At 47.9% G+C, this 14,316-nt stretch overlaps 1 protein-coding gene across 1 annotated transcript in view; it reads right to left on the bottom strand.

Annotated features, from left to right (window-relative positions):
- Window positions 1–5,394, bottom strand: part of LOC138267250 (extracellular calcium-sensing receptor-like) — a 31,687-nt gene extending 26,293 nt beyond the window's left edge. Inside the window, exons 1-2 of the mRNA XM_069216106.1 lie at window positions 5,336–5,394; window positions 94–385 (exon numbers count right to left, since the gene is read on the bottom strand). Coding sequence (XP_069072207.1) covers window positions 94–385; window positions 5,336–5,394 — 351 coding nt within the window. The remainder of the gene's footprint in view (window positions 1–93; window positions 386–5,335) is intronic.
- Window positions 5,395–14,316: the final 8,922 nt, after the last annotated feature.

The following is a 14,316-nucleotide window of genomic DNA, read 5'->3' as shown; positions in this document are numbered from 1 at the left end:
AAGGTTCTCTGCTGAACATTGAATGAAATAATCCCCAGTTCTGAAGTAGTCTTACTCCCACCTTTCTTTACAATATTAGTGTGATTGTCTTACCTGAGGGTATCTATATAGGCCCAGGATGAGTGCAAGAACAATTGAGCGTGTGGATCCAGAATCCCCTATGATGGCGGCTGGTGCCAAGCGTCTCCCACACCAGTAGTTTGGAATAGACATCTCTTGTCCAGAAAGCATCCATAGAGTTCCCTTGAGTGAGAACTTGAACAGTGCACATGAGTCGAAGATCTGGAATCCCAGGGTTATGTTGGTTAAAAGGGTTGGATTGTTGTTAATCTCTTTAATCGCGAACACCATGGCCTGGACCAACTGGTAATTCTGAAAGCCAAATCTGGAAGATTTCAAACACAATCTCAAGTAAGACATAGAACATATTTCTAGTGGCATGGCACCATAAGTGACCTTCTGAAAAAGAGAAATGATCGAGAATGCCTTATCATGGGATTTTCACTGTTTTTCTCTGATATAAGCAGAATGTCTTTGCACATGCCTTTTTAAAACAACATTTTTTCTTTTGAAAAACCCTTTTAAACCAACAATTATGTCTATAGGTGGCACATTTTTTATTTTTGTTTAATATAAATTCAGTTACACAAAATGAAAGAAAATTGCACTTGATTGAAAATACTACAGTATTAAAACAATTTACCAAAAACAAAGAACTAATGGTAACCTGAAGCCTCCATTAGGTTGTGCATTATTATTTATATCAACAGCAATTACCATTGCTCCCTCTACGCTACCTGTCTTTCGCATTATTAGTCCTCAATTGGTCCTTCCGATCTAAAATGAATTTGGCAAAATAAAACAAGGTCAGTAAAAAGGTTTTTAGAAGGACATCACACCCTCACCAATTTGTTAGTGAAATGGTTCTTCATCACATTCATTCCTGAGTGGGAACCCACATCCATTTTAGATTTAAGTGTTTACATGGGTAGCCAAGCGTTATAGGTCCATAAATAGGGTGAGCCAATCTAATCTTACATTTCGCTGCTTCCTATTGTAAATAAAAACTGGGCCCATCATGGTTGCTGCCCTTAGTGTCTGGGGCAAAAGGAGGGAAGGACTGAGTTTAGCACATGTAAGAGGGTACACAGGCGAAGTGCTGAGCTGGTGAATAGGAAGGGCGTGAGAAAGCAACAGAAAACGTTCTGTTAGCTGCCACTAACAGAATTATAGTCTTCAGTAGAACAGTAGTTTCTATCACTGAAACCGTTTTTTCCTTGGTATGCCCACTCTACAATGTAAAAATCTGGGACAGTTCATGATTTTGCAACCTCCATTTTTTGGATACTACCAGGATATCCCCCGTCTGTGAGACCGCTGATGTTGTGATCACAAATAAGTGCACACATTTATATTCTACCTAAATTGCAGAGTGCAGATTTATTTTTTCTTCTACACAATTATCTCTAGTCTTTACTATATCCTCACTCTGGATCTGTAGCTCTACCCTTTAACCCAACTCTATTTGCCCACACTTAACGTGCCACAACACTAAAATTGTGTGAGGGTTGATGAAGTGAAACTTTATCAAACAACCGGGCCATAACTCTTGGTCCTCAGTGTCAGTAAATTTCAACATGTTTTATACATCTGTCAGTCCTGTTGGAACTCACACACTCATTAAGACTTTGAGGTTTCTTTATGCAGTCAATATCAGTTGTACATAGCTGTCATCAGTGTTTATGACAAAACCTAAGGATATCAGCTAATTTTACTCCCTTGTGTTGCCGCTGAGGTCTTTACTTTCCTACACAAGAATACTCACGTCCTGATTTAGAGTTTGGAGGAACTGTAATTCAGTGACTACAATGGATTAGTATTTAAGATCCGCTCACATGTAAATCAGGCGGGTGGACTTTCAGTTTGGCTGGACGACCAGGCTCAGAACTACTGAGCTATCCCTTTTCATCTAGGTGCACAATCTCATATTGTTTTTATGTGTCACTTATATGATCTTGGATTTCATACCTAAGGGACTTGGTTTCCCCTGTTTAAATCAAGTTTCTCTGTCGTTTTCTAAACCACCCCATCAAAGTGATCTGTTCTGCACCATCGAATATTGTTGACATTTTTCTATATCAATGCACTTATTCTAACATATTGTGATAGTTGGGGGATGTCTTGCTGGTAAATCACCTCTTTTCAAAAGTCATACATCATTCTCCATCTTTCATAGATGTAAATATATCATATCATAAATAATTTTATAGAATTTTTCAATTTGATTGAACCACAAACTTGCAATTTTGTGTCACATTGATTCACCAACAAAGCATATAATATCATTTATGAGGTGTTTACTGCTTTCACAGTGCTGATATTGGTAACAGTGCCTAATGACACTGCTCTTTTAAGATTTCTATGCAGCACAGTCCCTGTTGCACATTGATTCCTGGAGAGCGGGATGTGTATAATGACCCTGCAGCCAAGACTTCTCTCTCTTCTTTTGCGGATGCAACTCAAGCAACTTTTGCTGTCAAGAAAGACTACAGCACATGGAGCATCCTGATCCCGAAGATGTGCCCCTCAGAGGTTGTATCTCTTCTGGTAATGTGGTTCTTTGGGCTTCCATACCCAGCCAGCACTGAGAGCCCCCAGACCGCCGACTCGAAAACCCAGACTCTGCTTCAAAGATTCTTTTAAGTTTTTTTCCCAAGCTCCTGAGACTCTCATTCTGCCTATAAATGATTCCTGGATGCCACTGATCAAGCATTCCTTCTGCTCAGTCTCAGTCTTGACTTCCCGTGAATCCCTTGTTAATAGTCAAAGCTAATGCACAGAAATACTCCACACTTCTTGATTGGAGCCCATTTGGACTTACCTCTGCAATATCTCTGCTCCAACTCCCACTGGCTGTGCTTTCTTTGTTGATATGAAGAGACCAGGTTGTCAAACCCTCACCATTTTTCATTGAACCAGCCACTGCTTTTGGCTCAAAACTGTACAACCATTGCTAATCCCCACCACACAATTCACATAAACTATCTTTGTAATGGTCCACAATTTTGTTCACACACATGTTAACTACTGGAAAAGGGTGTTCACTCATGGGAAAGGAGCAACACACTCTGATCCAGTGGTGGCCAGGAATTTATAGTACACTAAACTGTTATACTAGCATTCACCTCCCCTCAGATGGAGACAAAAAATCCTATGCATGTGTTACATGGTTTCTCCATTTGTTTTGTCATAGCTGTCTCCTTTTTCATTTGATCCAACGTGCCTTTCAGTGGTAACGGTATGCTTAGCAGCAAGGCACACATGTAAGTTAAACACTTTAGCCTTTGCAGCCTTTTTTGCACAAAAGGGGAAAATATACATTGAAAATAAACACAAAATATAACTAATAATAATGATTAACTATCATCAGCTGATTGGAGGGCACATTGTAATGAAAAAAACTAGACAGTATTGCAATCAAGGAAAGACTCAATAGGAAAACTGAAAACATAACCTTATGATCATTGTTAAACAGCTAACTGAGTCATGCTCGGGTTATCACGCAGTTGTCTAATTATGGTAATTCACACCCAGAGTCATTATAAGACTGTAATAAGGAATTTGACTGGAGTGATCTAGACAAAAGACAGGCGGGTAATTCAGGCAATGGAAGTAGAAGTTTTGATATGTCAGTATAATCAAAGATACCATCAGTAGCAAGGTCAGCCTTAGAGGTAAGATGTCTTATAGATCATATAAATAGTTTCATTCTAGAGAAACAGTTTGTGGTCTTCTTACGCCTTCTCAAAAGAATCAAGAGCTTACTCCAACCACTCCCAATGATGATACAATCTGTTGAAACTTCCTACTCTGAAACACTTAGCCTTGAAACAAACTTCATTTCCTGGGACCAGATATAGCTATGGCTCATTTTGTCTTTCACCCAGAAAAAGAATTTGTTCCACAGCTTTGGGCTCAGGTGTGCTGATGATGGTATTATTTGTGTTTTATCATGGTCCAGGGTAACCCATGGTCCCTCATGGTCTTTTATTTGGGGTGCATGTGACTTGCAGGCATGACTCCACACCTCTGTTTTGTTTAACCCTTTCCCCATGCTGCTCCTCCCTTCTTCCTAATGTCAGCTTCTTTCTGAGCCTTAGATGGACAATTTGTCACTACAGCCAGGTTGACTATGTTTGTCACCTCGGTTTGAATAGCTCTGCAGAAAAAAGTATAGACCAGGAGTACGCAATGGCTCAATAAAGGGTCTACGTAATAGTCCCCTGAACAGGCCCCACGACATAACAGCGCCATAATTAAAACCATCATTGAAATTTGCCCACCATCACCTACACAGTTTCACCCCAACTAACCTGGTCCTTGGTTACAGAGAGCTTTGGAGGTACATAAAAAAATACGATAAATAGTGGCTTAATTTAGTACGAGGGGCGTGGCTTCGGGCGTCAAGATGGCGGTCGCACTCTGAGAGTGCTCTGGACCCCTCCGTCATCCGCCCTCAGAAGCCGCCATCGAGAGGTCTGCCATGCTGCCCTGACCGCCCCCGTGGGCTCCCGGGCCTCGGGGAGGCCTCCGGCGCTGGCGCTGGCTCAGTCCGAGCCGTGAGAGCTGTGAGGGCTGGACGCGACCGGGTCGATGGATCTCCTAAGATGGCGGCCGGGCTGACGGCGCCGGGATGCGCCGTGTGCGGGGCTGGAGCGCCTGGGGTGAGCTGAAACCTGGTGCCCCCCGGGGAGGGGAGAGCGACGAAGCCGGCGTTCTCCGTTGGTCCTCGGAGGGCCGGACTATGAGGTGCTGGACCCGAGGGCCCGGGGAGAGGCCCGGAGAGAGTGAGCCCCGGGAGAGGGGCTCCCCTGCCTGACTCGAATGGACGTGGTCGGGGGCGTGCCCGCTAAGAAGACCGCGCGGAGTGTCCTACGGAGGGCGTCTGGACCGGATTCTGCAGTCCGGAGCCCACAGGCCGGCTTGAGATACCCTGCCTATGCGAGGGGAGAGTAGCGAGGACGACGTGGAGGAGGTGAGCTGTGCGGCTAAGGGGACGTGACTGTGCGGCACGGCCGCTGATCCTGGGCGACCGGGGTGAAGTGGACGCCCACGGCCCCCCTGGTCCGCCCGCGCGGGAGCGCAGTTGCCCCTCACACCAGAGAGGAGAGGAGATCGGGGCCCCCCTCCCCATAAGTAAGCAGCGTAATGGGAACTCAGTAGGGCGCAGCGGGCCTGAACATTAAGGCTGTGCCCTGCGATTCACAATCCTTAATTTTAAAGAGACTCCCCAAAGGCTTGCCCCTATTCCACAGCCGCAACTTTGATAAAGCACGCCAATAGCCTCGGAGGTGGGAATTTAATTGCGATGCGCTGGGGCTCGCGGAAGGTCATCGGGCCCCACGACTTCCCGTCTTTCCAAAACTGTCTGATAGGAGAAGAAACCGGCCACGGGGCAATCCAGCTACACATGATTGAGTGGAAGCCAACAAACTCGAAGGTCCTTGACATACTTTGCTGGCACACCCTGTTGGGGCCCGACTGCTGTGTCTTCTCTGTAGATGCGCTTAGGGTGCTGAATTTGGACGGAAGAGCTGCATAATTCGATCTAGGTTCTCCATCCCCTCCCTCCGAGATAACATGGGGAAAGACAGAGCAAGTAAACACCCTCCACCCTCTCAACCAAAGATTGATCAATTTGCAACGCCAACAGATCCGAGAGGGGGCGGAGAGACAACCGCGGGGGACCCAACACCAGACGGAGTGAATGCCATCCTCCTGGCAATCCAGTCTTCGCAATCAGCTGTAGAGACTAAAATCGGAGAGGTGCGTGAGGAGATGGGCCTTATCAGGCAGGACCTCAGAAATGCGGCAAATCGGATCACTAGCGTGGAGGGCAGAGTCTCTTGCAACGAAGACGAACTAGCTGACCTTAGAACCAAGGTGGCCCAGTTACAAACTCGAACAGCAGAATTACATAGCCGGGCAGAAGATGCGGAAAATCGATCGAGACGAAACAACCTACGTTTTGTAGGATTCCCGGAAGGCGCGGAAGAGGATAAAGCCACAGAATTTTTAGAGCAATGGATCAAAAGCTGGATGCCAGACCAATCTCTTTCACCTTGGTTTGCAGTGGAACGTGCGCACAGGGCCCTTGGTCCTCGCCCCCCTCCGGGCGGCCCAAAACGGCCGATGATTGCCCGAATCCTCAACTTTAGAGATCGTGACAATATCCTCAAAGAGGCGAGGCGCTCTGAAAATCTTCAGTGGGACAACTACAAAATCTTGGTATTTCCAGACTATACCCGGGAGGTCCAGGTCCGCCGCCGCTCATATGAGCAAGTGAAACAAAAACTTAGGGCGATGCAGCTCTCGTACATGCTCCTTTTTCCTGCGAGACTCAAAGTTATTATGGCAGACAAGGCGTACTTCTTCGATTCCCCGGAAGAGGCATGGGACTGGCTGACTGAGGAGGGCGTCGGGGCTCGGAGGGGCCCGGCGGCGCGGAGAGGGGAGCCCTTCCGGGTGGGTCCCCCCCCCGCTGGTGGGCCCTGGAGGGGTCGTAAACGTACTAGGTCTCGAAGAGGAAGACGAGGACACTTGGACACTTCTGTGAACGGAGAGGCGGTGGGAGAGGTTGGCCCACAGATGGGAGGGTTGCCCGTTGAGTCTCCGAAGGGACAGATTCAGGCGTAGGCCGAGGAGGAGGGCCGTCTGAGTCAATCCCCAGCGCTTGGCTGACGTGTTCCATGGGGCCCCGAATGGAGCGCATGGGGAGGTTTGGAGAGTCTGGTCCACCTTGAAGAAACCCGTGATGGGCTACGGCGGGGATACAGGCTCCCCTCAAGTACTGTAAAATATGGCTTGACTTCTAATGAATAATTGTAAATGATCCGTCTTAATGGAGGGGTCCATCACTCCACTCCTATGGCAGTCCTTATGGCTGTCTTGTTTTGGTTGACGGTTAGGGCGACAGATGCTTCCTGGGTGGGAGTATGGGGTGGGGGGCGGTTTTGGGGGAGGAAGGTTAAGTTAGGGTTAGTTAGATGTATTTTGAGTATTGCGTTATTAAGTTTTAATTGGTCATTCCTTTGCCCACTGACTGGCATCCAAAGCTGTAAGACTCCTACGCAACCCACGTCTGGTCCACATTGACACAAATCATTTCTTGGAATGTGAACGGGCTGCTAGATAAGATCAAGAGATCTGCAGTAATTAACACTCTCCGTAGATATTCCCCATTGGTAGCCCTATTGCAGGAAACACACCTCATGGGAACTAAATGCCCTATGTTGGCCCGAGGGGGATTTGATAGGGTCTATCACGCAGGCTTCTCTAGGGGATCAAGAGGGGTAGGTATCCTGCTTCATCGCTCACTGCCCATGGTGGTAACATCTACGAGATCCGATCCGCAAGGCAGATTCATAGTAGTCTCAGGACTACTTCGTGGCGTGGCATTGAATCTTGTATGCGTATATGCCCCCCCAGTGGGATTTGACACCTTCTTATGTTCACTTCGACAGGTGGTGGCGGGACTCCCCCAAGGAATCACAATAGTAGGAGGAGACTTTAATGCGGTTCTAGACCCTAGATTAGATGTGTCAGGAGATGTCCCAGCGGGCAGGTCTGCCCGAGCCACAGGCCTTAAGAGTTGGGCAGACAGCCTAGGCCTATGTGAAGTGTGGAGAACTTGGCACCCTATGGAGCGTCAATATACGCACATGTCTGCTGCCCATCAGACACACTCTAGAATTGATCTAATATTTATGCCGGCCATGGACTTCTCCGGTGTCACGGGAGCAGAGATACTGCCCCGTGGGGTGTCGGATCACGCACTGGTGCGAGTCCGACTGGGCGGAGTAGACCTCACCAGGCGCCCGGTATGGCGCCTAAATGCTTGGCTCTTGCAAGATGAAGATTGTGTCCTCGAGATTAGAGATCGTCTCACGCAGTACTTTGAACTGAATGTGGGAACAGTCCAGTCGTCAGGCACGCTATGGGCTGCCTACAAGGCTACCTTAAGAGGGCAGGCTAAGTGCCTCTTGCGAGCACGTGAGCGCATTCGTGAGTCACGGGTGTCCGAGTTAGAAGCGGTAGCGTTAAAACTGGAACGCCAGCAAGCAGTCTTATCCGAAATCTCCACATTGAGGCAGCTCACCAGGGTCCGAGAGGAAATTAAACACCTAACACTTGAGTCAGCGAAGCATATGTGGAGGGCATCGTCCGCCCGAATTTATGGCTGGGGGGACAAAAATGGGAAGCTCTTACACTGGTTGGCCACTCGACCCTTAGCTAACAGAATCATTCCCGAAATTAGAGATAACAAAGGTACCCTTCACAAGACACCCATCGAGATTGCACAGAGTTTTGCTTCCTATTATGCATGCCTATACGCAGAACACCCCCGGCCTACGGTTGAAAAAGCTTCCCCCCTCTTGAACGACATAACACTCGCCAGAGTGTCTCAGGCGACTAGGGACAGGCTGGACGAAGCACTTGACCTAGCGGAAGTAACGGGTGCGATTGCCAGTCTGGCTTCAAGCAAGACACCAGGTCCAGATGGGTTTCCTGCGGAACTGTACAAGAAATGTAGTGATATTCTGGCCCCACACTTACTTGAGATGTATAGAGAAGCCGAGCAGAAAGGACACTTCCCCTCAGGGATTGACCTTGCCACAATAGTAGTAATCCCGAAGACCCAGCCCCCTTCGCCAAATTGCTCGGCTTATCGGCCTATTTCCCTCCTCAACACTGAGATCAAGGTGCTAGCCTTGATCCTCGCCAATAGATTAAAAGAGGCAATGCCCGTCTTGGTGCACCCTGACCAATGCGGCTTCATGCCTACGCGGAGCACCAGGCACTGTATTAGGCGTCTACATTTAGCCTTAGCACACCGTAAAATCCTGTCACACACCCCTCTAGCGCTGCTCCTACTTGATTTCGAGAAGGCCTTTGATACAGTGGATTGGTCCTATCTTGAACAAGTACTTATAAAAAACGGGCTTGGACCCAAGTTCCGAGGTCTTGTGGGACTGCTCTACTCTAATCCGACGGCTCAGGTCCAAGTAAACGGAGTGGTCTCAGGGGTGTTTCCGATCGGGCGCGGTACCCGACAAGGATGTCCATTATCCCCCTTACTCTTTGCATTAATAATAGAACCCCTGGCGAAGTTATTTCGAGAGGATCCTCTGATGGAAGGCTGGTCTTGGCCAGTGTGTCCAGAAGAGCGTGTGGCACTTTATGCGGACGATGTCCTATTATACATAGCTAATCCGGCCAGGAGCGGTCCCCGTATCATGCAAATTCTGGATGTCTTCTCGGAGGCATCGGGTCTCGCCCTAAACCCCCAAAAATCCCTGTTGGTTCCGCTCCATCAATCTAGAGATTGTGTAGACTGGCAACAAAGTATTCTAGTGCGAAGAAATAGCTTTAAATACCTGGGGGTGCATGTCGCAATGCTCCCTGAATTAGCATGGGAGCTCAATGTCACACCTTTAACCAGAAGAATCAAAGACGATCTTCAACGTTGGAAGGACCTTCCTCTTAATTTGCTGGGAAGAATCGCACTCTATAAGATGATGGCCTTTCCCAGACTTCTCTACCTCCTTCAAAACTATCCCAACCCTATCCCCATGAAATGGTTTAGAGACATGGACTCGCTAGCACGCCAATTTCTATGGAGTGGTACCCGTCCCCGGCTAGCGCTTAAAACCTGTCAGAGAGATGTTAATGAAGGGGGCTTGGGAATGTCTAATGTCCATTACTACCACCTGGCGACGCAACTACTAGTGATCAACGACTGGTTGGGGGGGGGTTGGACAGATCCAGCGTACCATCTGGAACTCCAGACATTGACCTACCCCAAGATCTTTGACGCCTTATATGGTGGTAAGATCACTCGTGAGACCCCTGGGGTGACAGGGGTGGTGCTGCAGGGATGGCGGACAGCTCAAAAGATCTCGGGATGGTGGGGACGCCTTACTCAGCAGACCCCACTGTGGCAGGGGACCTGCTTGGGCGAAGTTGTGGGTCTTGAGGGATTCCAGAAATGGGATATTATAGGCATCTCTACTCTGGGTGATGTATGGGAGGGCACGAGCATGCGCTCCTTTGAGGATCTCCAAGAAATCTTTGCACTAAATAAGACACAGTTCCACAAGTATCTCCAAGTACGACATGCCCTTCTGACGCAGGTCCAGCCAGGGAATAGCATACCCGTAAGCAGTCCTATGGAGAGGAGGGCTCTGATGGGGAATCTGGGCAGGGGAGGCGTCTCCCAGGTGTATCGCACATTAATCTCTACTACGGCCTGCTCCCTGGAGGAACTTCGTCGGAAATGGGAGGGATGGGTGGGCCCTCTTGAAGAGGAGGACTGGACTGAAGCTTTGGCAGCTCCCCACTCCCTGACTATGACGACACGTCTCCGACTAGTACAGACATATTATCTTCATACTGCTTACCTGGCACCCTCCAGATTGCACAGAGCAGGACTCCGGCCTACGGCTGATTGTCCCCGTTGTATGAGCCCTAAAGCTGATTTTTTCCATATGGTGTGGTCATGCTCGGTTATCAGTACATATTGGAAGATGATCTCGCGTGAGGTCTCATTGATTCTGCAAGTAGACGTGGCGCTGACACCATTGACATCCCTATATGGGGTTATGGGAGAATCGGGACTACGTAGAGCAGAACGTACCTGGCTGGGGGTGGCATGCCTAGTGGCCAAAAGAGACATTGTGGCGGACTGGAAAGCCACTATGGCTCCGGCCCTGACCAAATGGAGGAGGGGAATGGACTGGTGTGCCCAATGTGAAAAGCTCATATATGAGGTTAGAGGGTGTCCGAGTAAGTATAACAAGATCTGGGGGAAGTGGGATGGAATGACTTTTTAACCCCCTGGGATGCGGACCGACACAGTGGAAAGAAGAACCCTCACACACTCCTCTAACTCCTTTGGAGGGAAATGAGACACATACGTGGCACGTTGGTATTGTCATGTACCGTCTATCTACTCAAGGTGCTGTCTGGGGCTTTGGAGCTGACCACTGTTTGGTGCCCATTGGCGCCTTGTTACTTTATTTTTAGTATATAATTGTATTGTTTGTTTTGTATTACTTTATGTTATTGCAAATCAATAAAAATTCGTTATAAATAAATAAAATAAAAAAAACATTTAGTACGATGTCTCTGGTGTCTCGGAATGCGCTGAATGGCAAACAATGGCCAAGACAGTTAGAAAGAAAGGTAAATAAATAATGCACCATAACCGAATAGAGTACTACTGGGCTTGAGTTATTAAAGAATAAGGCCCTCATTACGACTTTGCAGTCTTTTTCAAAGACCGCTAAAACCGCTGCAGCCAGCATACCGCCAGTGCTGGTGGTATGCTGGCCAACCTACTATGAGTTTTCCGCTGGGCCAGCGGGCAAAAACTTTGTTTCTGCCCACTGGCCCAGCGGAAAACTCACCACAACATTGGAGCCGGCTCGTAATTCGGGCAGTTAAAAGCACAACTGGGCTGTCCATGGGGGCCACTGCACTGCCCATGCCATGAGCATGGGCAGTGCAAGGGCCGCCATGGGGCCTCCGACACCCCCTTTCCGTCTGCCTTTGCATGAAAGGGGACTCATGATCCACAGGGCAGCACTGCTTGTATCGCTGCGCTTGCAGATTGCGACCGCCGAGAGCGCCAGGCTATTGACAGGCGACAACCTGGCGGTGCCGGCGGTCGGACCATGGCCCATCTGGCATGGTGTTAGTTGGGCGGTCCAACTGCCTGTCTGCAGCGGTCCGACCGCCATCGCGAATGTGGCGGTCTTGAGACCGCCACACTCGTAATGAAGGCCTAAGTGTAGAGAACCCACGTTTTGATAAGAAGTCTGTAATGGCGCTTCAGAAGTTTGGGGTACTGAATAACTCTTTATTTCACTCTTTCAGGTCCTTTTTGACCCCTGCTTTCTCCCTTTGTCATTGTTTTTCAGTCTTTCTATTCCTCCTCATTCCCCCTTTTGTGTTCTGCTCTACTACTTTGGATCGAAGTCAATTGAATACAAATAAGTGCCTGTCTCCAAAAATGAGTGCCGGTGGACTTCACCTGCAGCCACTAGCTCAATTGAAGTACTATGTATTCTACAGAGCAGCTTCACTCAGCCTAAAACCACAAGAAGGTATGTAAAAAAGAAATGCACACAAATGTTTGAAATATTTTCCTGTCCATTTTTAACTAAATTTGATATCTACTTTATTTTAAAATACCAAACATATGGTCTCATGCTGCACACCCGACACACTATGTGTAGGCTTGCACATATAAACCAAACAAGTTTAAATATATGTTTTCATAAACTACAAATCTTTGTTTCCATTTCCTACTTTCCACTTATCATTCTCTGCTTGTACTGTATTTTATGAGATGCTTAATTTGATCTGCTAGTTGCAGATGGGGCCCACCATGACTCACCTTTGGGGACTGGCACATACTTTTCCTCATCAGACTTTGACTCATACAGGAGAGAAGACCACAAAAGAGAAAAAGAAGGAGGAGCAGAGAGACAGTAAAAGAAGCACTCCAAGAACAAAGTACTAGTGATCAGTGAACTGAACAAAAAAAAAAAAAACATTCACCTGGATCCTGGGTCCATTAAAAATTGAAACACCTGATGCATATAACTATCTAGGTGTTTAGGTATCAACAAAAAGAGGAGCTAAAAAGCACCTTCTACATACCGTGAAAAAGGAGGAGTTAATAATAATCAGAATGTGCAAATTAAATTACGCCCTGGAAAGCCCTTCGACCATCCCAATAACACGAGTAATTGCAGCAACTCTTCTACTATCAATCAAATAAAGCCATGAAGCCTACCCAGGCCAACTAGCCAATGTCACAGATAAGTATCAGCTCAAGGCACATAAAATGGTCTTTAGACTACCAACGTAGCTCCAGAGACCTGTGTCTGTAATGCGGTCTGGCGGGCCAACTATGAGCAAGCATGGAGTCCTCTGTAAACCGCAACAATAGGATCAAAAAGGTCCCTCCCAACACCATGCAAGCTGTTCTCTAGAATACCTTCACCCAAGAAGGGAAATCATGCTCCTTATATCTTCAAAGATCAATTGCCACTCTTCATATCGACCAGACTGTACTGGACACCTCTTGTGTGCAGCTTTTAAAGCAACGCTGAAAAAAACAGACAAAAATACTGTCCAAGGCAAGTGATATGGAGAAATGTAGTAAGTCAAAATTACTACTAGTGGTGGGGCAATCGTATGCCAATGCCCCGCCAGACTTCAGACCCAACCTTACCCCAGCTGCATACTTCGGAAAACATGCCTTAAACAAATAATGTTTGCAAGGCTAATGGAACTGGAATCCAAAGAAGTAAACCACAAGTGGCACTCACTTACCAAAACTGCCAACTGCAGACTCTGTGCCTCCAACTATGAATCTTTTAGTCACCTACTATGCTGTTGCCTGGCACTCCTGAAACCATGCCACGCATTCAGTAGCGGCACGCAGAGGGGGCGGGGTGACGCGCAGGGGTGGGGGTAACACCCCTCCGTCTCGCTGCAGACACAGGCTCCCAGTCTGCCCTGCAGCCCTGCGGCTCAGAGCAGCATCAGGATTGGCTGGGAGCGTCCAGGTAGGGTGCTCCCCGGCAGACTGGGAGCCTGTGTAGGCTCTCTCCAGCCCGGCAACTGTGTTTCTGGGTTGGAGAGACCCTTCTACGCATGTGTGTTTGGCTGACCCGAGACGGCCGGCCAAACATACATGTGCAGTGAGGGGGAGTGCTGGGCACTCCCCCTCATTGCTCGTCACCCCTGTGGCCATGCCCCTTTTCCCCAAAAACAATGATAAACACGGTTTATTATTGTTTTTAGGGAAAAGGTTTGCAGCTGCCGCTGCTGGTGTGGGTCAACGCTCCTCCGCCCTTATGGAGGAGCCACCTCTGCACACATTACTAAAACCACTCTTTCTCACATACAGCCTAAGAACATGCAACAAGGCTACAAACCAGGTGTTTGTTAACTCTCACGGAGTCAATAGAACTGGCTATTATAAATAGCAAATATTTAATATGGCAAATATTTTAGCCTCAAACAATCATGCACAAAAGAAGTGAATAAGGTATCACACTTCTTGCAGAAATAAAGAGCCCTGGAATAGTTTGACTAATGCTGTGCACAAACAGGCTGCTACGGGAGCAGAATGCTGCAGCAGTGTACCTGCAATGGGCATTCCAAGGTCTCTTTAGCTCATCAGCAGAACATCTCACGCAGATGGCTCTTTTGCTATAAAGGTGGGTCAGTTCCATTGTT

The sequence above is a fragment of the Pleurodeles waltl genome, chromosome 12 (assembly GCF_031143425.1).
Source record: "Pleurodeles waltl isolate 20211129_DDA chromosome 12, aPleWal1.hap1.20221129, whole genome shotgun sequence".
In the NCBI taxonomy this organism is placed as follows: Eukaryota; Metazoa; Chordata; class Amphibia; order Caudata; family Salamandridae; genus Pleurodeles; species Pleurodeles waltl.
This window is presented reverse-complemented; position numbering and strand designations above follow the sequence as displayed.